Source organism: Ascaphus truei, chromosome 2 (genome assembly GCF_040206685.1).
Source record: "Ascaphus truei isolate aAscTru1 chromosome 2, aAscTru1.hap1, whole genome shotgun sequence".
Taxonomy (NCBI): Eukaryota; Metazoa; Chordata; class Amphibia; order Anura; family Ascaphidae; genus Ascaphus; species Ascaphus truei.
The window spans coordinates 322,876,809-322,903,879 of NC_134484.1; the positions used below are offsets into that span (position 1 = coordinate 322,876,809).

The 27,071-nt window shown below is 43.2% G+C and overlaps 1 protein-coding gene across 5 annotated transcripts in view; it reads left to right on the forward strand.

Moving 5' to 3' along the window:
* COA1 (cytochrome c oxidase assembly factor 1) overlaps window positions 1-27,071 on the forward strand; it is a 165,930-nt gene that overhangs the window by 27,537 nt on the left and 111,322 nt on the right. The window contains exon 1 of one of the 5 annotated variants that reach the window (XM_075586577.1): window positions 21,242-21,329. The exons of the other annotated variants lie outside the window; for them this stretch is intronic. Within the exon in view, the coding sequence (XP_075442692.1) occupies window positions 21,293-21,329 (37 nt within the window). The 5' untranslated portion in view covers window positions 21,242-21,292. Of the gene's footprint in view, window positions 1-21,241; window positions 21,330-27,071 lie in introns of those variants that run through there. 5 annotated transcript variants of the gene reach the window in all.

The following is a 27,071-nucleotide window of genomic DNA, read 5'->3' on the forward strand; positions in this document are numbered from 1 at the left end:
GAAGTGCGGCACTTCCGGTGCCTGCTGCTAGTGAGAGCATGCGTGTCTCCAATCCTCGCCGCCGCCTCCTGCCCCCTGCCACCTGAGGTAGGCATATGGGGCAGAGAGAGGAGGGGAGGGAGGGAGATGTGAGATGAATTGGGGTGGATATATGAGGGTGATGTGAGATGCAGGGGGTGGATATATGAGGGTGATGTGAGATGCAGGGGGTGGGTATATGAGGATGATGATGAAGGGTGCTGGGGGAGATATGATAATGATTTTACCTGGGCCGCCCCAATTTAAAAAAAAAATATGTATTGGGGGACACCGGGTCTTTTAAAAATGTATTGAGATGGTGGGGGTCTTTTAAAAATGTATTGGGACGGTGGGGGTCTTTTTAGTATGTATTGGCGGGGGCATTTTTTTAATATGCATTGGCGGGGGCATTTTTAATATGTATTGGCGGGGGCATTTTTAATATGTATTGGCGGGGGCGGGTATTTTTATTTTGTATTGCGGGGTTGGGGTTACATGTATTTAGGGGGGTGGGGTTTTTTGGTATGTATTTTGTGTGGGGGATTGAGTGAGTGGGGTAATTGACGGAAGGTAGGCGAGTGAGAGGAGAGGGGGGAGGAAAAGAGGGAGTAAGAGTGAGACGCAGGGGAGATAAATACATGCGAGGTGGGAGGGGGAACAGTGAGTGAGACGGAGGGGAGAGAAATACATGGGTAGAGGGTGGGAAATAGAGGGGGCTCGTGAGGTGTGAAATTAACCAAGTGTGTCAGCCAGATAGGGGTTCCCTGAGATTTTTCGAAATACCTCAAGGGTTCCTCCAAACAAAAAAGGTTGGGAATTACTGCACTCGTGTATTAGTGTAAACTGCTAATACATTTTATTTTGCATTATAATCAGCGTGCGGTAGCTTGGTTTTTCTTTTGATGTGTTCAATAAACACTCTACAAACATGTCCTTACAGGTTCCACAACTCTCTGTCATCTACATGTGCAGTTCCACATAGGACCTAGTTGAACTATAGAGACATAAGCACCTTGTAAGCTCCCCTTCACTGTCAGGGTAGTTGCCACTCAACTGTCTATACTAGGGGTCTGCAACCTTTCAAGGAATAAGAGCCATTTTATAAAAAAAATATTTGTCCAAAATATTCAGAGAGCCGCATCACATGCATGAATATTACACCTCCAGAAACACATACATATACTGTACACACACCAATAGGTATATACTGTATAAGCATTAACATACAACAAACTTACTTCAATCAGAATTAAGGAAAGGAAAAAAAAATGTGGGGGAATAAAATGCATCTCACAATAATAAGTCCCTTTATTTTGTTTTTCATTGTTTTACTGTGCAAGACAGTTTGTCATTTACAAATAAACAAGACATACATACACTACCCCACCCAAACACACACACTACCCCCCAAATACACACTACCCCACCCAAACACATACACTACCCCCCAAATACACACTACCCCACCCAAACACACACTACCCCCCAAATACACACTACACCCCCTCCCCAAATACTGTACATGCACACACACTACCCCACAAATACACACACACAGTCCCCCCAAATACACAGACACACAACCCCGAAATACACACTCACTAAAAAAAAACCAAATACTTACACACATACACACACAAACACACTACCCCCCCAAATACACACACACAATCCCTCCCAAATACAGACACACACAACCCCCAATTCCATACACTCACCGCCAAATACATACACACACACACACACACACACACACACACACACACACATTACCCCCCCCAAATACATACACACACACTACCCCCCAAATACATACACACACACACACACTACCCCCCAAATACATACACATAAACACACTACTCCCCCAAATATATACACACACTACCCCCCCAAATACATACACACACACTACCCCCCAAATATACACACTACCCCCCCAAATACACACACACACACACAATCCCTCCCAAATACACACACACAACCCCCAAATATATACTCACTTACCCCCCCAAATACATACACACACTACCCCCCCAAATACATATACACACTACCCCCCCAAATACATACACACACACTACCCCCCAAATACATACACTACCCCCCACAAATATACACACACTAAGCCCCCGTCCCCCCCCCTAAAAAACCACACACAGACACAACCTCCCCCAAAACACACACATACAGTTAGGGCCGGAAATAATTGGACATTGATACAAATTTAGTTATTTCGGCTGTGTACCAAAATAAATTCAAGTTACAGTTAAATAATGAATATGGGCTTAATGTGCAGTCTATCAGCTTTAATTTGAGGGTATTCACATCCAAATTGGAGGAAGGGTTTAGGAATTACATCGCTTTAATATGTAGCCCCCTCTTTTTCAAGGGACCAAAAGTAATTGGACAATTGACTCAAAAGCTGTTTCATGGACAGGTGTGGGCTATTCCTTCGTTATTTCATCATCAATTACGCAGGTAAAGGGTCTGGAGTTGATTCCAGGTGTGGCATTCGCATTTGGAAGCTGTTGCTGTGAACCCACAACATGTGGCCAAATGAGCTCTCAATGCAAGTTAAACAGGACATCTTTAGGCTGCAAAAAAAAAGAAAGAAACTCCATCAAAGAGATAGCAGGAACATTAGGAGTGGCCAAATCAACAGTTATGTACATTCGGAGAAAAAAAGAACTCACTGGTGAGCTCTACAACACAACAAGGCCTGGACGTCCATGGAAGACAACAGTGGTGGATGATCGTAGGATCCTTTCCATGGTAAAGAAAACCCCTTCACAACATCCAGCCAAGTGAAGAACACTCTCCAGGAGGTAGGCATATCATTATCCAAGTCTACCATAAAGAGAAGACTTCACGAGAGAAAATACATACAGAGGGTTCACCACAAGGTGCGAACCATTCATAAGCCTCAAGAATAGAAAGGCCAGATTAGACTTTGCCAAACAATATCTAAAAAAGCAAGCCCAGTTCTGGAACAGCATTCTTTAGACAGATGAAACTAAGATCAACCTGTACCAGAATGATGGGAAGAAAAAAGTATAGAGAAGGCTTGGAACGGCTCATGATCCGAAGCATACCACATCATCTGTAAAACACGGTGGAGGCAGTGTGATGGCATGGGCATGCATGGCTTACAATGGCACTGGGTCACTAGTGTTTATTGATGATGTGACAGAAGACAGAAGCAGCCGGATGAATTCTGAAGTGTATAGGGATATATTGTATTCTCAGATTCAGCCAAATTCAGCTAAGTTGATTGGACGGCGCTTCACTTTACTTTGGGTCAGACAATGACCCAAAACATACTGCAAAGCAACCCAGGAGTTTTTAAGGCAAAGAAGATGAATATTCTGCAATGGCCGAGTCAATCACCTGATCTCAACCCGATCGAGCATGCATTTCACTTGCTGAAGAAAAAACTTAAGGCAGAAAGACACACAAACAAACAACAACTGAAGACAGCTGCAGTAAAGGCCTGGCAAAGCATCACAAAAGAGGAAACCCAGCGTTTGGTGATGTCCATGCGTTCCAGACTTCAAGCAGCCATTGCCTGCAAAGGATTCTCGACAAAGTATTAAAAATGAACATTTTATTTATGATTGTGCTAATTTGTCCAATTACATTTGAGCCCCTGAAATAAGGGGACTGTGTATGAAAATGGTTGCAATTCCTAAACGTTTCATATGATATTTATGTTCAAACCCTTGAATTAAAGCTGAAAGCCTGCACTTCTATTGCATCTCGGTTGTTTCATTTCAAATCCATTGTGGTGGCGTACAGAGCCAAAATTATGAAAATTGTGTCAGTGTCCAATTATTTCCGGATCTAACTGTACAGTGTCCCACGCCGGCCTCTCTCATGCCGGTGCGCGCCGCAACTTCCGGTGTGCACCGTCGTCACAGAGCGGCCCGGCGTGGGACAGTGTAGGAAGATGGCAAGCAATTGGGGAGATGCCCGGCAGCAACAAGAGGCCTGACCAGCGCCGGCCAGGCCCCGCCCGCAGCATAGTGAGGGAGAGGCAGCAGCTGGGGAGCGGCAACCTGTGGACGGAGGAGAGTCACATGTAGGTGCGGAAAGTGCAGCAGGTTGCCTACCCCTGGTCTATACTGTAGATTTATGGCTTCATAACCTCTACTTCCTTGAGTCCAACTCATTTGCAAATCATATTGGTGCTTGATGCATGTGGCCCCTGTAAGAAATGGATCAAATGGGTTAAAATAACACCTTACATGATCAGTTTGACAACGAGTTAAAACTGACGTTAGTCTCATTAATACAAAGCCATAAACAAAATGTGCAGGCACTTAATCATTTGACACCATCTTAAGTTTCATTCTATAATTTTTTTTACGCATATGGCCTTTACGGGCCTTATTCCATATTGTTCGAAGCAGCCAGTCGGGGTGATTTTGACTGGAAATCCCCATTAAAATCAATGTGAATTTTTGGACAATATAGAGTTATTCCCTAATTCTTATTAATTCATAAAAAGACTTCCCATAAGTATCTAGTAAAAGTAGGCCTCAGTTAGTCCTACTTTACTTTTTCGGCAACTTAACTTGAAATTGGATGCGAGTCAGACAGCTGCCTTAACAGATGGGTAATGTTACCACCCCAGACATAGTGGATGTGGACTACAAAGATATCTGTACAAAAAAAGTTATCTTGCAATGGGTTTGCCAGAGACCACGTTTGAAATGTAGACGTGCTGGACAGCTCAGGTTCAACCGGGTTCTTCGAATGTCTTTTCAAAGATATGAACCAGGCGATCAGAGTTCAAAAAGGGCTTCTAATGACCTTGGGTAATTCCATTTACAAGAGCTCAAAGTGACATGCTAGTGTGAGAGATCTTTGGAGAAGGGATAAGTTGGGTCTCAATTGTTCTGCTCTGCAGAGCACTCTGAACATTGCCCGAGGACAACACATTACTCCAAAGGAACCTGGGAATCAGGGTTTCGTTACACTACCAGCCTATTTTAAAGCTCAATTCCAGATATTAACTTTACTTTTCTTTTTTTATTTTCACTCGCACCGTTTACTTTCCTCCACCAGCAGTTTTCAATTATTGAGAAATATTGATGTAAAGATTTTTATTGCGAGACCTCTTAAATCTAGCCACCATTCTCACATCCGAAAACCAGGAGCCCCGTGGAGCTGGCAGAGGATTTAACCAGCTTTTCTAGGTTATTTTGGAAACCATTTTTGAATTTTGCTTAATTGGTTCCCATTGTCTTCCCTTCTCAGAAATAAATAAAAAAAATAATAACAAGTGATTCATAGTAAGAACTTGTTTGAGGAACCTTTAAAATGAATATCGCTGGTATCGGAATCTGTCACGCTGAGAGCTTGATGTACGTCATTCAAAACTGACATACTTAAACTTGCACATCTAATCAGAATTCCATGGCGGGGAGGCTTCCACGGAACGTCGGATCATACTAATAGGGATCCTTTTAACTAATGTTATGAGTCAACAAAAGGTAAAAGAAAATGCACTGACGGTGCAAGAAGGATCAATTCACATAATTTGTAGTGGCCTTCCACTGTCGCTTATTTACGTAATTTCCCTTAACCCATATTTACAATCATAATTAAATGTTACAACATTGATTTGTGTAACACTTTTTAATATGTCTTCCCTACTTTTGCTGTCAAGCGTTTTCGTCTTTGATCTTATAAGGGGCTGTGGGGCGGATTCTATACGTGCCGAAGTCAATAGGGAAATTGGGCCTCAAATGGCCCGATTGACTGCTTCGGCACATACAGCCCTTGTGTATCAAGGTAAAACGGGTGCAAATCTAAAGCAAAACAAACGGCAACATATGTATTAAAAAATATTCCTATTGGTTTCTGTGGGATTTTTGACTTTGAATACATATGGTGCAGAATTATTATTTTTTGCCCTAGAATTGCACCACTTTTGCCTTGGTACATATGCCCCCTAAAATCCAACTAAAAGAGGGCGTTCACTCAGTGCCAGCCAATGTTGTTGTTAATATTGTGATTTATTGTTATATTGTGCCCACTGCTGTTCAGTAGAAAGATTGGAACAATTTCAAACAAGGAATGACATACAGTATATAACACAAGGATAAGAGCATTGAACAGGAAAGTCAAAAGAAGACCACGGGAATGTTTCATGCTTCACAAACTTCTGGAAAGTTTTGCACATCTCCAGTACCAGTTATCCAAGACTTGGGCGATTTTCTGCGTGATAAAACCAGCGGTTGAACTGGTTATATTTTGTATGTTATTAAATGTCTAAGCACAACACAAATAGAAGCCCTCCTCAGCCTCAGAGGACTGTGCATTTCAGGCACAGAAATAAATAAGAGCATCACCTGCAACAATTCAAAAGATTATTTTAAAAAAAAACTAATTTTATTGGTTTTTAACATGTTCAAGGGGGTACATTGTCGAGGCGAAAATTGAGGGCAGAGAAAGCTATGGTTTGGGACCAACAAAAACTGCTTGTCGTGGGTTGTATGGTAGGTACTAATGTTGAAACGTATTTCTACAAACTGCATTGATAAATGGCTGAACACAATTGGTTCTGCGTTCCCAGTTTTTTCTTTATTTTGGGCCGATGGAGCATTGCGCTAATTGGTCGGAAGAGGCATCCCTGTGTCCCTACAAAAGTCCAGCCACGGCTGCCAAATTATTTATTTATAAAATGTTTTACCAGGAAGTAATACATTGAGTTACCTCTCGTTTTCAAGTATGTCCTGGGCATAGTTAATATGACAAATAATACATGGTTACAAATGCAGTTACATAAATGAACAGGGTATACATTATATACAAGACATTGCATGCACAGTTAGAGAAGATGTATATTATAGGCTTATGTAACAGTTACAGACCACATTAAAATGTGAGACAGCCTTAGTTTTGAAAGAACTTAAACTGGTGGTGGATATGAGAGTCTCCGGTAGGTTGTTCCAGTTTTGGGGTGCACGGTAAGAGAAGGAGGAGCGGCCGGATACTTTGTTGAGCCTTGGGACCATGAACAGTCTTTTGGAGTCAGATCTCAAATGATAAGTGCTGCATGTGGTAAGGGTGAGGAGCTTGTTCAGATAGGTGGGTAGCTTGCCCAGAAAGTATTTGTAGGCAAGACAGGAAAGGTGAACTTTGCGCCTGGACTCGAGTGTTGACCAATCTAGTTATTTGAACATTTCGCAGTGATGTGTGTTGTAGTTGCATTGGAGAACGAAACGACAAATTGAATTGTAGAGGGTGTCAAGTTTGCCAAGGTGGGTTTGGGGTGCCGAGCCATATACTATGTCTCCATAGTCGATAATTGGCATTAGCATCTGCTGTGCATTACGCTTTCTGACCAGCAGGCTTAGGGAGGATTTGTTCCTGTAAAGTACACCTAGTTTGGCATAGGTTTTGGATGTCAGGGTATCAATGTGCATTCCGAATGTTAAGTGGGAGTCAAACCATATGCCCAGGTATTTAAAACTAGTAACAGGAGTTAGGGTGGTGTTAGCGTTGGTTCTGATCTGGAGCTCAGTCACTGGAAGCTTTAAAAATTTAGTCTTGGTCCCAAATACCATTGTTACAGTCTTGTCAGTGTTTAAAAACAGTTTGTTTTGGGAAATCCAGTTTTTGAGTTTCAAAAAGTCAGAAAAAAAGTCACAAAAGTATGTGTTCAAGGTCAGAGAGGCTATGGCTGTGTGCATATAGGATTGTGTCATCTGCATACATGTGTATTGAGACTTCCTTACAAGCTGTGGGAAGATCATTGATGAACACTGAGAAGAGAAAGGGGCCCCAGAACAGAGCCTTGCGGTACACCACAGGTGATATCCAGGGGGTTGGATTTAGAGCTTGAGATGGACACATGTTGGGATCTACCTGATAGGTAGGACTGAAACCAGTTTAAAGCATGCTTCCCTATTCCAGAGCTCTGGAGTTTGTTAAGCAGGATAGCATGATCAACAGTATCAAAAGCCTTTGCAAAATCTAGGAATATTGCACCAGTGAGTTGACCCCGTTGCATTCCACACTGGATTTCATTGCAAACTTTTAGCAGGGTTGTTACGGTAGAGTGTTTGGGCGAAAGCTAGATTGGAATTGGCTAGGGAAATTTGTCTTGTTATAGTAATCGCTTAATTGGGAGTGAACACATTTTTCCATGACTTTGGATAGGATTGGAAGAAGGGAGATTGGCCTGTAGTTTGAGACAGTGTTTTTGTCCCCACTTTTGAAGATTGGGAAAACTCTGGCAGTTTTCCAGGTCTTAGGGATATGGCCTGCAGACAGAATAGAGTTGACTATGGATGCAATTGGTTTGGCAATTGCTGGGGCACCAAGTCTTAGGAACCTAGATTGTAGTAGGTCAGGTCCACCTTGGCTGCTTAGTTTTAATTTGAGGAACGCTTGTGTAATCTCCTCTTCGGATACTGGGCCAAATTGAAAATTGTGGGCAGTGTTGGGAGGGAGTTGGGCTATATGGGTATTTCCAGGATGAGATTCATGTTTTGTGGTTTGGTTTGCGTTTCGCTAATATATTAGTAGCACACCCACAAAGTAATCATTGAATGCATTTGCAATGTCGGTGGGGTTTGTCAGAGTAATATCCCCCTTAGTAATATTACTTAGCTGATGGTTAGAAGGCTGGAATATGTTGTTGATAACCTTCCAGAAGTTAGCTGGGTTTGATGTATTCTGGAGGAGATGGTCAGAGTAATATTGTGCTTTTGCATGCCTTGTTTGCCTTGTGCACATGTTCCGCAGGCATCTGTAGTGATTGAGATCCTTGGGAGTGCCAGTTACTTTGTAGTTTTTCCACAAGGCATCCCTGAACTGGTAGAGTGCTATAAGGTCAGGTGTAACCCATGGAAGGTGGGCATCCCCGTACCCTTATTCTGCGTAGTGGAGCATAGGTATCACAGAGTTTTAAGAACTCTGATTGGAAATAGTCGAGCGCAGAATCAGGGTCGGGAATTAAATCGATTCTGTGCCAAGGGCAGTTGGTAAGGTCATCCAGAAACTGTTGTGGGTTAAAGTTTCTAAATGTTCTAGTGAGGAAAACTTTAGGGCTTGATTGGGGCGGTTTAATTTTCCTTACACATTACACTATTGCATGGTCACTGAAAATGTCAGGAAGGATGCCAGAGGATTGGATTCTGCTGGGATTTGAGGAGAGAATCCAGTCAAGCAAGGAATGTTTGTGCGATTTCAGGTTTGTCCGTGTGGGTTGAGAAATGAGTTGCGATAGGTTAAGCGATTTGATTTGTATCTGGATTTTGTGGTTTTTAGGGTCAAGCCAATTGAAGTTAAAATCCCCAAGAACTAGCAGCTCACTCTTCTCATTCAGAGAGGAAATGGAGCCAAGAAATTGGGTGATATCAGTCAGGGATTTTAGGGGGGCGTAGATGCCAGCAAGCAAGATGGGCTTAGAAAAGGGGAGGCATATTCTGCCAACTAGGATTTCAAAAGAGGGTGGGCTTGGGGGGCAATTTAACAGTGTAAATTGTAAAGTGTCTGCAATATAAAATAACACCCCTCCTCCTCTTGTTGACCTATCTCTCCTAGAAATGGAGTATCCCTGGATGGCAATATGTGCATCAGGGGTTTTATGGGTTAGCCATGTTTCTGTAAGAACGATGGCTTTTGGTTTATGCATAAGGCACCATGCTCTTAGTTCATCCAGTTTGGGCAGCAGACTCCGGATATTTATATGGGCGACAGATAGCCCTTTTTGGAATTTGAAGGGGGTATTCTCAGGGTTATGGGACAGAGTTGTAATGGAAGGGCCTGGGTTAGGTTCAATATCACCTGCTAAAGAGAGTAATAGTATGAGTAGAAATTTGAGTAGTTGTTTGCAAGTTGTTACTTTATGATGTTTGCCATTTGAGTGTGCGGTGGTTGGTGTGCTGGTTTTCAGGGTTCTCCACCAACATTCAGTAGATAGTGCAAGGCTTTTGAGTAATCCAGGGTGTATGGTGATGATGGGCGTGGACCAGGAGGGGGGAGTTTGTAGTGGATAGAGAGAGTAACATTTCAATGAGGCCACGAGAAAGAACCAAGTGGAGGTAAAAAGCAGGTTCATTATGCCAGAGCTGGGTAATGCTGCATGGAGCTGTTTTGAGCCAAGTGTGTGCGCAGACTAAACAGCAGGGGTGTGCCTTTACCTTGTCAAATGTTTTTCTGAATTACAATGCTTGGGTCTATGCAGTGGGCTGAGTTAGTAGTAGTGCAGGAGGTAGTTGTGTGCAGTCAGTGTTGGGAGAGGCTGTAGTGAAATAAGTTGTAAAGGGGTGGGGGGGTTAAATTGTGCAGGCAAACAAGCATAGGATCATAGTGTGGTCATATATGCTCACTGTTTGTTGCCTTGAGTAGAAGAGTTAGTAGGAAGATGAAGTCCCCAGTCACCTCTAGTCAAACTATAGTCTAACTATATATTCTCGCTTGAAAAGCTCACTTTAAGTGCCTCACTATCTAATGCCAATGCAGGTCCTGCAAATGCAGGGGGGGTATTGGTTTTATACAGCTAAAGCAGTCACATGACCCTCCCCCTGGTGGGAGTCAAACCATATGCCCAGGTATTTAAAACTAGTAACAGGAGTTAGGGTGGTGTTAGCGTTGGTTCTGATCTGGAGCTCAGTCACTGGAAGCTTTAAAAATTTAGTCTTGGTCCCAAATACCATTGTTACAGTCTTGTCAGTGTTTAAAAACAGTTTGTTTTGGGAAATCCAGTTTTCGAGTTTCAAAAAGTCAGAAAAAAAGTCACAAAAGTATGTGTTCAAGGTCAGAGAGGCTATGGCTGTGTGCATATAGGATTGTGTTATCTGCATACATGTGTATTGAGACTTCCTTACAAGCTGTGGGAAGATCATTGATGAACACTGAGAAGAGAAAGGGGCCCCAGAACAGAGCCTTGCGGTACACCACAGGTGATATCCAGGGGGTTGGATTTAGAGCCTGAGATAGACACATGTTGGGATCTACCTGATAGGTAGGACTGAAACCAGTTTAAAGCATGCTTCCCTATTCCAGAGCTCTGGAGTTTGTTAAGCAGGATAGCATGATCAACAGTATCAAAAGCCTTTGCAAAATCTAGGAATATTGCACCAGTGAGTTGACCCCGTTGCATTCCACACTGGATTTCATTGCAAACTTTTAGCAGGGTTGTTACGGTAGAGTGTTTGGGCGAAAGCCAGATTGGAATTGGCTAGGGAAATTTGTCTTGTTATAGTAATCGCTTAATTGGGAGTGAACACATTTTTCCATGACTTTGGATAGGATTGGAAGAAGGGAGATTGGCCTGTAGTTTGAGACAGTGTTTTTGTCCCCACTTTTGAAGATTGGGAAAACTCTGGCAGTTTTCCAGGTCTTAGGGATATGGCCTGCAGACAGAATAGAGTTGACTATGGATGCAATTGGTTTGGCAATTGCTGGGGCACCAAGTCTTAGGAACCTAGATTGTAGTAGGTCAGGTCCACCTTGGCTGCTTAGTTTTAATTTGAGGAACGCTTGTGTAATCTCCTCTTCGGATACTGGGCCAAATTGAAAATTGTGGGCAGTGTTGGGAGGGAGTGGGGCTATATGGGTATTTCCAGGATGAGATTCATGTTTTGTGGTTTGGTTTGCGTTTCGCTAATATATTAGTAGCACACCCACAAAGTAATCATTGAATGCATTTGCAATGTCGGTGGGGTTTGTCAGAGTAATATCCCCCTTAGTAATATTACTTAGCTGATGGTTAGAAGGCTGGAATATGTTGTTGATAACCTTCCAGAAGTTAGCTGGGTTTGATGTATTCTGGAGGAGATGGTCAGAGTAATATTGTGCTTTTGCATGCCTTGTTTGCCTTGTGCACATGTTCCGCAGGCATCTGTAGTGATTGAGATCCTTGGGAGTGCCAGTTACTTTGTAGTTTTTCCACAAGGCATCCCTGAACTGGTAGAGTGCTATAAGGTCAGGTGTAACCCATGGAAGGTGGGCATCCCCGTACCCTTATTCTGCGTAGTGGAGCATAGGTATCACAGAGTTTTAAGAACTCTGATTGGAAATAGTCGAGCGCAGAATCAGGGTCGGGAATTAAATCGATTCTGTGCCAAGGGCAGTTGGTAAGGTCATCCAGAAACTGTTGTGGGTTAAAGTTTCTAAATGTTCTAGTGAGGAAAACTTTAGGGCTTGATTGGGGCGGTTTAATTTTCCTTACACATTACACTATTGCATGGTCACTGAAAATGTCAGGAAGGATGCCAGAGGATTGGATTCTGCTGGGATTTGAGGAGAGAATCCAGTTAAGCAAGGAATGTTTGTGCGATTTCAGGTTTGTCCGTGTGGGTTGAGAAATGAGTTGCGATAGGTTAAGCGATTTGATTTGTATCTGGATTTTGTGGTTTTTAGGGTCAAGCCAATTGAAGTTAAAATCCCCAAGAACTAGCAGCTCACTCTTCTCATTCAGAGAGGAAATGGAGCCAAGAAATTGGGTGATATCAGTCAGGGATTTTAGGGGGGCGTAGATGCCAGCAAGCAAGATGGGCTTAGAAAAGGGGAGGCATATTCTGCCAACTAGGATTTCAAAAGAGGGTGGGCTTGGGGGGCAATTTAACAGTGTAAATTGTAAAGTGTCTGCAATATAAAATAACACCCCTCCTCCTCTTGTTGACCTATCTCTCCTAGAAATGGAGTATCCCTGGATGGCAATATGTGCATCAGGGGTTTTATGGGTTAGCCATGTTTCTGTAAGAACGATGGCTTTTGGTTTATGCATAAGGCACCATGCTCTTAGTTCATCCAGTTTGGGCAGCAGACTCCGGATATTTATATGGGCGACAGATAGCCCTTTTTGGATTTGAAGGGGGTATTCTCAGGGTTATGGGACAGAGTTGTAATGGAAGGGCCTGAGTTAGGTTCAATATCACCTGCTAAAGAGAGTAATAGTATGAGTAGAAATTTGAGTAGTTGTTTGCAAGTTGTTACTTTATGATGTTTGCCATTTGAGTGTGCGGTGGTTGGTGTGCTGGTTTTCAGGGTTCTCCACCAACATTCAGTAGATAGTGCAAGGCTTTTGAGTAATCCAGGGTGTATGGTGATGATGGGCGTGGACCAGGAGGGGGGAGTTTGTAGTGGATAGAGAGAGTAACATTTCAATGAGGCCACGAGAAAGAACCAAGTGGAGGTAAAAAGCAGGTTCATTATGCCAGAGCTGGGTAATGCTGCATGGAGCTGTTTTGAGCCAAGTGTGTGCGCAGACTAAACAGCAGGGGTGTGCCTTTACCTTGTCAAATGTTTTTCTGAATTGCAATGCTTGGGTCTATGCAGTGGGCTGAGTTAGTAGTAGTGCAGGAGGTAGTTGTGTGCAGTCAGTGTTGGGAGAGGCTGTAGTGAAATAAGTTGTAAAGGGGTGGGGGGTTAAATTGTGCAGGCAAACAAGCATAGGATCATAGTGTGGTCATATATGCTCACTGTTTGTTGCCTTGAGTAGAAGAGTTAGTAGGAAGATGAAGTCCCCAGTCACCTCTAGTCAAACTATAGTCTAACTATATATTCTCGCTTGAAAAGCTCACTTTAAATGCCTCACTATCTAATGCCAATGCAGGTCCTGCAAATGCAGGGGGGGTATTGGTTTTATACAGCTAAAGCAGTCACATGACCCTCCCCCTCCCCAATAAATCAGCTTATTCCAGTTGGTCAATTAGCATCACACAGTTAAAAAAACCACACAAAAAAAAACACCTTTTGATATTCAAACATACCAAAATATCAATACTACAGGCCAGTGGGTAATTATTTAAAAACCGGACTTGCAGATCAGGGACATACCTGTGAAGAGAGTATTTCCGGTACTTTTACGGTGTTATTTTATTCCTGATCTGGGACATGTTTGGTTCCGATTTCTTTGACCAGTGAGCGGTGATTACATGCCTAGTGGTCGTGGCGATCTGCACAATTAGTTTATTTTCATCTCAGGCTGAATTTTTCATATGGTCTGTAAAGCAGGAGCATCCATGGGTCCAGATCACATGGTTAAGAGGTCATTCTCTGGATACACCTCGTCACACCGTACCAGATCATTTTAGTTTTGGGACAGTCCCACCACATATGGATATAGGTTCCCCTGTTACCACACAGTTTAGGCATAGAGAGGAGGTACCCGAGGGAATCCTTGATAAACTAGTGGGCGTATAATACCACCTGTACAAGACCTTATAGGAATTTGCCTTTAAAGTGGGGCAAATCGAGCTCTTCGACACCGCTTCAAAGATTTCCTCCCATTCCTCGTGCTCCAGTCTCTCCTAGGTCTTGTTCCCACTTTGTGATAAACTTGGGAGGTTTAAATTTAGGGGAAGGGGCTTCGATGTATTGTAAAGGGATGAGATCAAGCTCTTCATGCTCGCCGCATCTAATCATAATTTCTGAAATGCTGTGAGTGAGACCCTCGGCGGTGTCATTTGACGCCACGTTGCCATGGCAATTGAAGATTGATATAAGGCAGGGGTGCGCAAAGAGTGGGGCGTGGGATTTTTTTGGGGAGGGGCGCGACGGTTGCAGAAGCCCCGCGCTCTTCCCCGAGGCATTTAAATTAAATGCCGGGTGACCATAGGAGGCCTCTGCAGCCTCAATTTACCGGGATTCAGCTGGCTTCTGGTCACGTCGCCATGACAATGCGGCATCAAAGGAGGGGGGTGCGTGAGCGCTGGGGCTGGCACACGGGGGTGCCGCTGAAAAATTTTGCGCACCCCTGATATATGGTGAGGGGGAGGGGGCTGGAGCAGTGGGAGAGATATGTGACATGTCACCCGATGCGTTCAGAATCAAGGTAAGTGAAGTTACAGAGGCCTCGCGCGGTCCCCCCGGCATTTAATTTAAATGCCTTGGGGAAGAGCATAGGACCTCTGTAACCGCTGCGACCCCCCCAGCCTGCTCTGAGCTGTAGGAAACTAAATGACTCCCGTCTTTGACATTTTATGTTCGGGAAGAATGTCGCTAGGTGCCTGGAACCTTCTCTACCTCTTAAGTCTCCCAAGCAAGTCACTCCCACCGCTGGCCTATGTTGGAAATCTAATCTCGCTTAACCTGGTGGGAAATCAGGGTTGTCGTAGAGAGATGTTAATGGGGAGTTGGTGTCTGTAAGACACTTCCTGGTGACGTAGGACCTCCAGCAATCTAGAGCATGCGATATAGTGGGGAGAATCCCAAGCATCTCCTTTCTCTTAGATGCTGGTAGCCATAGTATAGATTGGGTATTTACTGGCCTCACTAGGTCAGATTTAAGCTACACTGATCTCCTAAGGCAGGGGTGGGGAATGTCAGGCCCGAGGGCCGTATAAGGCCCTCGAAATCATTTGGTCTGGCCCTGCTAAGGCAACTGCTATAACCGGGGTCGCGCTAATTTTAAAAAAATGGCCGCCGCGCGCCCGATCGGGAGGAGGTGGTGTGAGGCGCCGGAAGCCCTACACGATCCCCTGCAGCCACCGTACTAGCCCCAGAAATCCCCCAGCAGCCACTGTACTTCCCCCGCAGCATTCCCTGCACTTCCCCCATGCTTCTCCAGCAGTTCCCCCCGCACTTACACCAGCATCCGCCCTACACGATCCCACCAGCAGCAGCAGCAGCAGCAGCAACTACCAGAGGTAGGGGGGCGGGGTTCTGTGGGCCTACATGCCTGCTGTGTGCCTGCTGTGTGCCTGCCTGTCTGTGTCTGTATGGCCCGCGAACGATGTTAGAAATATCCAAATGGCCCTTGGCAGAAAAAAGGTTCCCCACCCCTGTCCTAGGGGATCCCTCTTCATGCCAATTGACCAGGTGGCTAGTTTGTGCTGCTTCGTAATAGGAATACAGAGATGGCTTAGCTAGTCCACCTTTTACTGATGGAAGTGTCATAATCTTTTTGCTTATCCTAGGCCTTTTCCCTGTCCAGATAACATTTGTGTTATTTCTTTGGAGCTTGTTAAAATCATTAAATATTAGTGGGATGGGTGGAGTCTGAAATAGGTATAGCAGACTGGGGAGTACGTTCATTTTGATTGAATTCTACCCACCCAAGATATCCTAAACTTCGCCCAGGTGAAAAGATCTTTACTTATTGCTTGAAGTAGTTAGCGCGTACGATTGGGTTATGTTTACACCCAGGTAGCAAATATTGTGTTTCTCCATTTATAATTAACAGAAGATTTTTTAAAATATAATTTTGTGGTGGAGTACACTAAATTTCAGTGAATATATTTTGCAGTATAGAAAAATATAAAAAATTTAAATTCGCCCTTCATTTCATTCAAAAGGGTGCTAAGTGAATGCCAAACTGCCTTTGTGCGACACACAAAATACAATGTTTATAATATACCCCGCATTAACGTACGCAATGGGTCCAGAGCATATATGTAAAGCGAAAATGTACTTAAAGTGAAGCACTGCTTTTTCCCCACTTATCGATGCATGTACTGTACTGCAATCGTCATATACGTGCATAACTGATGTAAATAACACATTTGTAACAGGCTCTATAGTCTCCCTGCTTGCACACAGCTTCGGTACAGGTAGGGAGCCGGTATTGCTGTTCAGGACATGCTGACAGGCGCATGCGTGAGCTGCTGTTTTCCTATTGGGCGATATGTCCTTACTCGCGAGTGTACTTAAAGTGAGTTTCCTTAAACCGGGGTATGCCTGTACATGCAGTAGTTACTAAAGCACACCTGGTACTTATTGTATTAAACAAAGGCTGTTTTGATTACTTTTTGCATCAAATGGACTGTGCAATTACAGTACCAATGCATATTATTCTGTGCAGATAAGCACAAAAAAGCATTCACTTTTTAGCTGTGGAAACTCTGCCAAATGGATTTTCCTCTGATCCAGCCAGACAGAATTACACAGCTTAGCCCTGGAAACAAGTCAATTGACTTAACCGCAGAAATATATTTTACCTCATAATCCTCTTTACTGCTGCTTATCCCGTGGCTGGTTAAAAAAACTGCAGTGTGATTATGTTGAATGAATAAGCTGGAAAAAACCTTTTCGAGCAACATTATTACTGTATGGAAGACAATGGCTATTTAGAATGACCTTAAAGATGCAGTTTCACTTATAAGTCACTGCAGTACATAGCTGGACTGTAAAAAAAAAAAGAAAAAAGACAGAAGTACATGACTTAGCGTAGAATGCTTTTTTTCTTGCTGGAAAGAAATAGAAGGCACAATAATGCCCTCATAGACAAATGTACTTTGAAGCATATGAAACACACGGTGTAAGGCTCCCTTCCTGTTGCTGCGTGCAGACCTCTGGTCCCGGGATCTCAGAGCTGGAACACCACCCCCCCAATGACGCAACAACATCGTACGTGGCAGAAGGGCATCAGTCGCTTGTCAGGAACCACGCAGTGACAGCAAACTGTTGCCAGGGACTACACCAAGAGTGTAACGAATAGACCCGACGCGTTTCCTACGGGAATGCTAAAATGACCAGAGGTAGAAGGTAGGGCCCTGTGTGTTGGAAATCTTTCACCCATCTCGTTCGTGTCTTGGATTGGTTATGTTGATTCCAACTTCTCATTCTGTCAGTCTTTGTCCTCACCATCAAGCTCTTTAAATGTTTTAGTGTCAGTAGGGGGTTGAAAAAGATATTTGATTCAAACAAAAATTTATTTTTTTATTCTGTGTCGTCCCTAAATGTAATTCAAAACCTCATCAGGCTAAAAGAACAAGAATCTAAAATCTGAATCCACTCATCCTTGATAACACCTTCTGATACCTTTTCATTGTTGCCGATCCATCCAATTCACATTAATGACTACACCTTTCAATAGTTTCCATGGTGACAGGGCCACCCTATAAAATGTTCTGCTCTGTAACTATAGGCATAACCCCTTAGGAAATGGCTAGACGGCTGAGAAATGCGTTGGGTCTGATTGTTACATTGCTGGTGTTTCCCTGGCAACGGTTTAACGTCACTACGCGACTCCTGATGAACATGCAGCCTCTCATGTCATGCTTTCACATACCTCGATCTTGTGTGATTGGAGGATGGGATTTCGAGGTCTAAAATGCACGCAGAAACAGAAAGGGAGCCTTACTGTACAGTGTGCTGTATACGCATGTCGTACATTAATCTTTGTATGCATTACTGTAACCTTCTATTTCTTTCCAGCAAGTAAAAAAGAAATAAAAAGCATTCTACACTATGTGCTTCTCTTCTCCTTTTTTTTTGTTTTGTTTTAGGTTGCTTTCCAAATAAGTGGGTCGTTCTTTTGCTGCAGCTCCCTTTTATGGAGAATTTTGCATTCTAATCTCTACATGAACTTCTGGGACTGTTTTTTTTGTTTTTTTCCACAAATGTTTAAAAATATTATTTGTGCACTAATTAGCTTTTCATCACCTATGTATGCCTTTCTTTTTTCCCACTGGGCGTATTTTCCCATGTTTATTTTTACATTTGCTTTGTATTGTTGAGTGCCCTGTTCGTGTCGTGGTTGCTTTTGTCTACCATTTTTTTGTGTGGTGACTCACTTTTATTTATCTTGATCATACGTGTACAGTGCCAGACTACTCTTTAAAGCACCAATCTATAGGAGAGGTGGCACCATTTCTGGGCAAATGTGGGAGATTGGAAAGGTTGTCTGGGATCTCACATAAATTCTGGAATCTCAGGCATTCTGGGAAAGTTGGCAACTATGAATAATCTACCTGGAACAGAACATTCAGAACATATTGAGTTCTGAAAGCTCCGCACTTTCCAGGAGGTGAAAAAAGAGCCAATGAATAAGGACTGGATTATTGTGCTTACTTGCGCGCGACGGACAGCATAGCCTCACACATGCTTGTTGGCCGAGCGATGTGTGAACTGAGCTGCAGGTGATTGGGGAGGCGTGGCGGACACGTCACGAAGCTGGTTCGCTCTCATTGGCTGAACCGCTCATGTGACGTTGACGTCACGCGGCCGCGCTTGAAAAGACAAAAATGTGTCTTTTCAAAACACGGTCGTACCATTGCGCTCTGTCGTGGGCACGTGCGCTCGCACTTGGGGCCAGCCTCATAGGGATTATGCTATTTGTGCTTGTCGGGCATGCGCCATCGCACGGACTATAATCCTAGCCTAAGGCTACGCTACTGGCAGCCATTTTTAATTCCCAAAGTATAGATTCAAACCAAGAGGCTGCCAGTAGAAAGAAAATGACTGTTCAGGTTATAGTAAATTAAAACAATAAATTAATCAGGCAGAGGGATTTGATGCTTCGAAAATCAGCCTGGTACAATATTGTAGTAGTTTTACACCCCTATGAGATAGCAGCACTGATCAATGACAGTCCTTGTTACTGCTCTATCGTCTCAATATACCTTGTGATAGTGAAAGGATGGGTGGCAGGCAACACAAAAACCAATCCCTTCCTCAAGTTAAATTGTTGCACATATTGGGTAGGAGTCATAAAAGCCTGATGTCGGGTAAGTATTGCATTGAATGTCCGTTACCACCTGATCGGGCATGATACCTCGCATCAAGTCTTGATGACCTCCAGCCATTGGTGTTATTTTCATCTTGTGACTCAATTTGGCAGGCACTTCTTGCCCCATGTGGATCCGCTTGCATTTTAGGGGCTGTCAAAAGGAAGCGTTAGGAATAAGTTACACGACACACAGATTATAATGAGATGTATCAAACTGTGCGTTCCTTTTTCTCTCTTCGTCAGGAATTACTCCAAGTTTAAGGCCGCATCATTTTCTAGTTTCTAACAATCTGCACCGGATATAAGACACGGTCCCTTACGTTTCATGCAACTGTGCTCCCAAAAAATAAGCGCAATGCATCAAAACATACTATCTGTGCTCCGAAGTTGCCTTAATACATACTGTAGGGGGTTATTCATTAAACTGTGGTTGTGCTGATCAGTATATGAAAACTCCCACTGAAGCTGTTTCTATGCAATATTACAGTTTAACCAATGGCTCCCGTTGTGTCCTCTAAATCTGCTCGTCTGATTTTATACCAAACTTTGCAACAGAATTCAGGCCTAAATCCACCTGAAACGGATTAGTTTGAGCAGATTTCAAGAGTCTGGGACAGCTGGTCAGCCCTTAACCACTGTGTTAACATAATCAAGAGGGAGGAAAGGAGTTGATGGGATGTTTGCTTCATGCGTATCTTGAATCAAAATGAGATGGTAAACCAGGTTTGTAAATGTTTAACTTTTGATACCTAGTTTTTATGCCAATGCTATACTGTATATGCTGCCGGTGCAGTGCTGACTGACCTTTAAGTCACCGCTGCAACTATCAAAATCGTGCCCCATCATACTTTTCTTGCACAAGTGCAAAGCATGATGGGGCGTGCTTTCGCTGGTCGCTATGCACCACTAACACTGACAAACCTGGCCGGGGAGGGGAGCAGGGGGAGTGTGAGGGATTTGACATTCTACTGTTCCATCGCTCTCTCCTTCCTCCCACCAGTGCAACCAGGAGCTAGCCTGTGGTAGGGAGGGGTGTGTGTGTGTCCATCTGTGTGTGTGTGTGTGTGTGTGTGTTTTGATGCATTTATATCTCCATATATTTTAATGATTGTGTATTTCAATAAATGCGGTATATATATCTATAGATATAGATATATATATTTATATACTGTAAGCTGTGTGCCCCTTTTTATATGGAATTCTATGTTGGTCATTTTTGTTAAGCTTCAAATGATGGTGGTTTTGTTTGCTTGTTGGTTCCATTGGGTGCACCACCATATCAACGAGTATTTCACGATTATTTGTGCAAGTTACTACTGCTTGTGTAGCCTGTGGCAACCAGTCCATTTAAATGTGTCTCTTTTTGGGCTGTGTGTGTGTGTCAGTGTATGTCACAGATACACTGATGCACAGAGATCCCGACAGGGGAGGGAATCTGCTGCTGCCCCCTACCCCTCCTTCACCTCAACAACCGTCTGGCTTCTACGTTGTTTTTTTTTTTATATTCGTGTCCTCCTTTGCTGTAATCTGTTAAAATAAGAGAGACACTTTATACACATTTATACATAAATATATATATATATATATATATATATATATATATATATATATATATATATATATGTGTGTGTGTATATACAGTGTGTGTGTGTGTGTGTGTGCATGTATATATGTGTGTGTGTGTGTGTGTGTGTGTATATATATTTATTTATTATTATTTTTTTCCCCCTTCCTTAATAACTATCTGTCATGCTGGCTTTATCTGTGGAGAAATCTTCAGATATGCCAAATAACATGACACACAGCAGCATTGTTAGGCAGAAGCAGGCAAAGGAAGTGGTCTGTTTGTGACTCATGCATGCCTTCTGTGACTCGCATATCCAGTGTGAAGGTAAGTCATTTTCTTGGGCCAAGTAATCAGGATGCTGGGGCATCATCATTACCCTTTTTTAACCTATTTCTTGCTGGAGGGGGATCTGAATCACAAGTGGTTGAGTTGGTTCCTTTTGAAAGCACCAGTCATTTGAAGACTGATTTATACCAAACATATGAAGCATTTGCACTAAGGGATTGCATACTGTACTAAGAAAGTCCAGTTTTTGCTTTTAACAAGAGAGTTGATTTCAACTTTTACCTCCTTGTATCAATGTATCGCAGTAATTTGCCTAAATTCACTAATTAGTAGAGATGGGAACATTTTACTCCGACGCGGATTGACCAGATCCTTTCAGCCGTGGAACTTGGAGGAGGAGGACGTGCGTGTGTATCTCTCCCAAAAAAATTAGGCTAGAGATGCCTGTGCTGAAATAGGAGCACAACTGAGGTACCATGGGAGATATGCTAATGGTTATCCAAAGTATATTTAAATGAGTCACATCCCACGGTTTCTATAAGGCTGACCATAAGAATTATATTGACTTCAGAAGCCCAGCTGTAATGACTGGAATAGTGTACTGGTTTCAGACCCATCCGAACTAGAACCACAACCACTGCTTTGCTAAACTGCAGCTCTAGCAGTGTGAGTTAAACCATCTGCTGGGGTGGCATTACTGTAACTGCCTACTATCATATCTCCAAGGGATACAGTATCTATTTTGTTGATTGTAATCTTGAAAGGGCTTCAAGCATAAAGTAATCATGTACTGAGAGCTATGAGTTACTGAGGCCAGGTGAGATTAAATGAAACACAGTTTTTCTGACACACAAGTGAAAACAAAGGTGAAGCACAAAAAATAAAGCAGGTGCAGACAGAAAGTAATATAATAAAGTGCCCTGGTGACTTGAGTTAATGCTTCTAATCTCTTAAAGGATAAAGACTGTGTGCCATATTTACTAAGCAGTGTTCTGCCATAAAGCACCTTTGGTGCCGGAATATATCATAGCCTATGGCAGCGTTGTGCAAAGTGGGGGGCGCGACCCACAGGGGGGGCAGGAGATTGTGCTGGGGGGGCGTTGGCAGTTGCAGAGGCCCCGCGCTCTTTCCCCAGGCATTTAAATTAAATGCTGGGGGATCGCGTGAGGCCCCTGCAACTGTTTACTTACCGGGATTCAGCCGTCTGTGTTGCGTCGCCATGGCAACGCGGCGTCAATAGACACTGCGGCACCATGTGACCTGACGTCACACGCCCACGCAGCGTCATCTGACGTGGATGAAGGTAGGTGGGGGGCGCGAGAGCCAGGGGCAGAGAGACAGGGGGGCACAGCACAAAAGGTTTGCGCTCCCCTAGCCTATGGTGCCTCAAGGTGTCTATAGCGCTACAAGATGTCTCATGTCTCAGGAGACTGCTTATTATATACGTTATCTATACCAGAAGAGGATAAAGTGCTTTGCACAGGTATGAGCACTCAGCGAGAAGTAAAGCTCAAAACTAAGTATACTGTGACAGTGGTGCTAGTTATCAGCTGGTTTAGCTCACACTGCTAGAGCTGATACCCAGAGTAGTGGGTTGTGGGTTCTAATCTGGTTAGGTCTGACACAAGACCAGTTATGACTCATTATGTGCCTTAGGCTGGTCAACTCAATATAGCTCTAACGGACAGCCGGGTGGGATGTAACTCATTTAAATATACTTTGCATAACATTAGCATATCTCCAAGACACCATCAGCTGTGCTTCTTTTTCAGCTCAGGCATCTCTCCCTAATTTATTTGTTTGTGGTGATATACAGTATATACAACTGGAGAACTACTAAAATGGAGCTCGTCCTCATCCATAACATGTATATGGATTGAATCAGAGTTCGGATTCTTAAAACTCCAACCACGGGATTGTGAATCGGTTCTGTGGATATGTTAAAAATCCAGAATCCGCAGGACTTAATTGTGGGCAGAATAGGTTTAATGGTGGATTTGGAATAAACCGCTCAGATTTTGTTTGCGTACCCAATCCGCAGACAGATAATGGTGTGGAGATCGGATTTGGTCTAAAAAAACATCTGGAAGAATCTGGAAAGGGTTTTCGGACCACTCTGTTGAATATTGTCCCATTCCTCTTCTTACATTGGGAACTAGCACTGGAGAGGGGCAGTATGTGTCAGCGCGCTGTCACTAAGCAGCGGTGTGGGGGAGAAGCTACAGTATGATCGATGCCAGCTGCATCTCCACTTCCTCTGCTCTGGGGAGAGGGAGACAGCCGGAGCAGCCAGCAGTGGGAGGACTACAGGTGAAGGCCCGTACGGCCCCCTGAGACCCACCAATGCCTTAAAGAAACAGTCAAAGCGGCACTTTAACAAAAAATAATATATGCAGCCTTTGATTACCTCTATTGAATTTTTATTTGACCTAACAATCGGTTAGTTCTTCTGTGATCGATCAGCAAAGATCCTGCTTCCCAGGGTTCACTAAATGGCTGCCTTTCAGTTTCAATTAATCCTTCAGTCAGTGTTACTCAGCAGCTACAATGTATTCTTATATTACTAAGGTAACATTATCTATTGTTACAGTTTACAGCTGAAACTGCTGGGAATATTGGCAAGATTATCACAAACAGGAAAGTGTTGCAAAGATCTTGCATTACTGGGGAGGTGGGTTAAACCTGCTATAGAAATCAAAGGATGCTCAGTGTAATACAACTCATTAAAAATATCATTAAGAGTTGAATAATAACATAATTATAATTAAATGTATTATCTAATACTACAGAACTGACTTATTAAAAAAAAAACACACACAAGGATCCTCCGTGAATTGCTTCTTTCAGGTCTGCTGAATAACTATTAAAGTCCTTGCAGGCGTTATATCCTAACCCATAGTACACAAAAGCAGTAAATAAGCATATTCTGTGTGTTCCACAGTGTTTGCTTTTGTGCTCTTGACATGGACAATTTATGGCGGCTAAACCTATTTTGACGTGGGAACTCTTTATAAAGAAATGCTACAAACCGCGTAACGCAGCCAAATGTTTTCACTTCTGTAAAATGATGCTAAAGGGGACAGTACCTTTGACTTATACGCTGACTATAGTGTTAGGGTTGGCGCCAGTGACTGCTCTTCGTCACTAATAATCAGATCACTGTGTATCCATCCTTGCACACACAAACAGGAAGTACATGCAAGACGAAACCACAAGTTCCCGAGTATCTCACGCACAGGAAATCTGAGGCAACCGCGTGACGCCGTCATTATAATTGTCAGCCTCAGAGAGGAAATACTGAGGAACCACAGGCTATGTTAAGCAAGCTGATTGATGATATCGTGCAGGGACGGCCAACTCTAGTCCTCGAGCCACCAACAGGCCTGGTATTGGGGATATCCCTGCTTCAGCACAGGTGGCTCAGCATGACTGAGCCACTGATTGAGCCACCTGTGCTGAAGCAGGGATATCCCCGACCTGTTGGTGGCTCTTGAGGACTGCAGTTAGCCACTCCTGATGTAGTATCTTTCTTTGTGTTATTCACCAGGTTTTAATGGCTTTTTATGCATATCGTGAACACTCTAATAAAGTACCGTAGAGGCAGGAAAAGCGTCAGAGGACTCACCTGTTTGTTCGTGTTTGGCTTTATGTCTATTAAATAGATATTTTTTTTTTACCTGCCACCAGGCCAGCTTTTGTTGCAGTGCTCCTACCTTACCATCGATTCAACTGTTACTATCGTGAACATGATATCAGAGTTTTAAAAATAGTATTTTTATCATGACATCGATTTTTTTCAATAAATATTGTTGTGCATGAACTTTCCAGGTACTGTCATCAGAAGGTTTGAAAAGTGCAAATAGAGTTACATACAGTACGTGAAGAATGTGTGCGTAGGTTTAGATACCGTGCTAAATAGATGTTTTCTTCTTCTGTAGGGCTGCACTATTTGATCGGTGGCATTCACAGAAACGTACAAAGATTGAATAATGCAGACATTATGAATCCTGGATAAGCAGATAATATATTCTAAATCAAACAGCACAACCCATTTGTTGCACAAAATGAAAGATCACCACTTCGATAGGTGCACGAGGACATAATCCCTAATTCCTATATGGATTTTTGTGTTCTGAATAAGAAGATATTCATATAATTTATTTTAACATGGTGCCAATCATGTACACAGTGCTTTACAGTAGGAGGATACTAAATAGTTTAACCATTTCAGATAATAAGAACTACACATACTGCTATATAAATTATATGGGGATAACCGCTCCTGAAAGGGGAGATATTGATGATACTGATATATTACTTGAAGGCAACTCAACACCTGACTGCCTTATGAATGGGGACATTGTTGGTGGATATTATCTACCCAAGGCTATAGGTGATTTATTCATATGTCTGGGGAGCCTACAGATGTAGCCAGCGTTATTGCACCCGCCAGCACACTCCCGGGGGGCAAATAGTATGGTAGCCCCACCCCATTCTCACACACGGCTGATTCAAGCAGTGACCGCTTCTCCTGCTGGCACATTGTGCCACTTCAACGCGTTACCGGGAGTAATTATGTTAGCTACATCTGTATCGACAGAGGTCAATGTTATTCTTGTTCCACAGCTGGAAGTAGACATGCTGCTGGAGGATAGGAAAGGCAGAGCAGCACAGGATTTAGTGGTGCTGAGCACGCCAATGAAATACAATATGAAACTGGCTCTGTCTTGGCTCTCACCAGAAGGTTAGGACGAGTTAGATGAGACTATCTCGGTGTGACCGACCCCTGGAGAAGACACCCCAAAGCCTTGTGATCTGTATTGGGCCAGTCTAACCAATCATATAGTTAGGCAAGGGGATTGTGCTTGCAGAATTCCCCTTATGGGTTCATCATGTCGGCTAAGAGGATGGCAGTGAGAAACATTACGAGTGGAGGAATTCTTTGCATAGCTAGCTAGATCTGCTTGCATTTTGGCTCAGTGCTAGCATAGCTCCCACAGACAGGACTTTCTCTTGTTAATCATAGGCTAGCTATAGTTACCCCTGAATAAAGCTACACTTTGTTTGACTGCAACAACATTTTTCCCTCCCAGATACCAGCAGAATGGGCATGATCTGCACTTCTGTGCTTATGCTCATTAGCAGAGTATAGCAGAAGGCTCTGCTTGCCAATAATGATTCAAGGCTCACACGGCTCTTTCAAGTCATGCCACAATTCCGTAAGCTGCTTGGAGCTGTGTCTGATCTGCCCTGATTCTGTAATAAGTTAACTCAGTCCAGCTCAAAAGTAGTAGGAATTGTTGTTGTCCTTCCTAGACAATATGATATCTGTATGGGGATGAAGAGCAAGGAGATATGGTGAGGATGTTTGGGGGTGAGGGGTAAGAGTTAAATGTAGGGGGCTGGATAGATTCACGATAGTTCTAAAATCCAAGGTGTTATTTGATAGACTACTCAAAGTCCTCGTATCCATATTGATTCTCGAAGTGCAGATTTGTTGTAAGTTAGGATACTTTTTAAAGGACGAAGAGAGATTGTTCTTCATAAATGAAATAATCAGCAGAGGTTACAAAACCTTACAGGTCTCCTTTTCATGTGGAAACTGAGAAGAACTTTATACAAAAGGTTACATGTGCACATTTTAAATGTCCTTCTACTTAACAGCAGTGCGTGTCAGGGCTAGAACAAGGGAAGGGTGGCCCAATCCTGCACTGTGCTCCCTGAGTATCAGCACACCCTGAACCGTGCCGTGGGTTCAGGGCATAATGTCCCCCTGCTGAT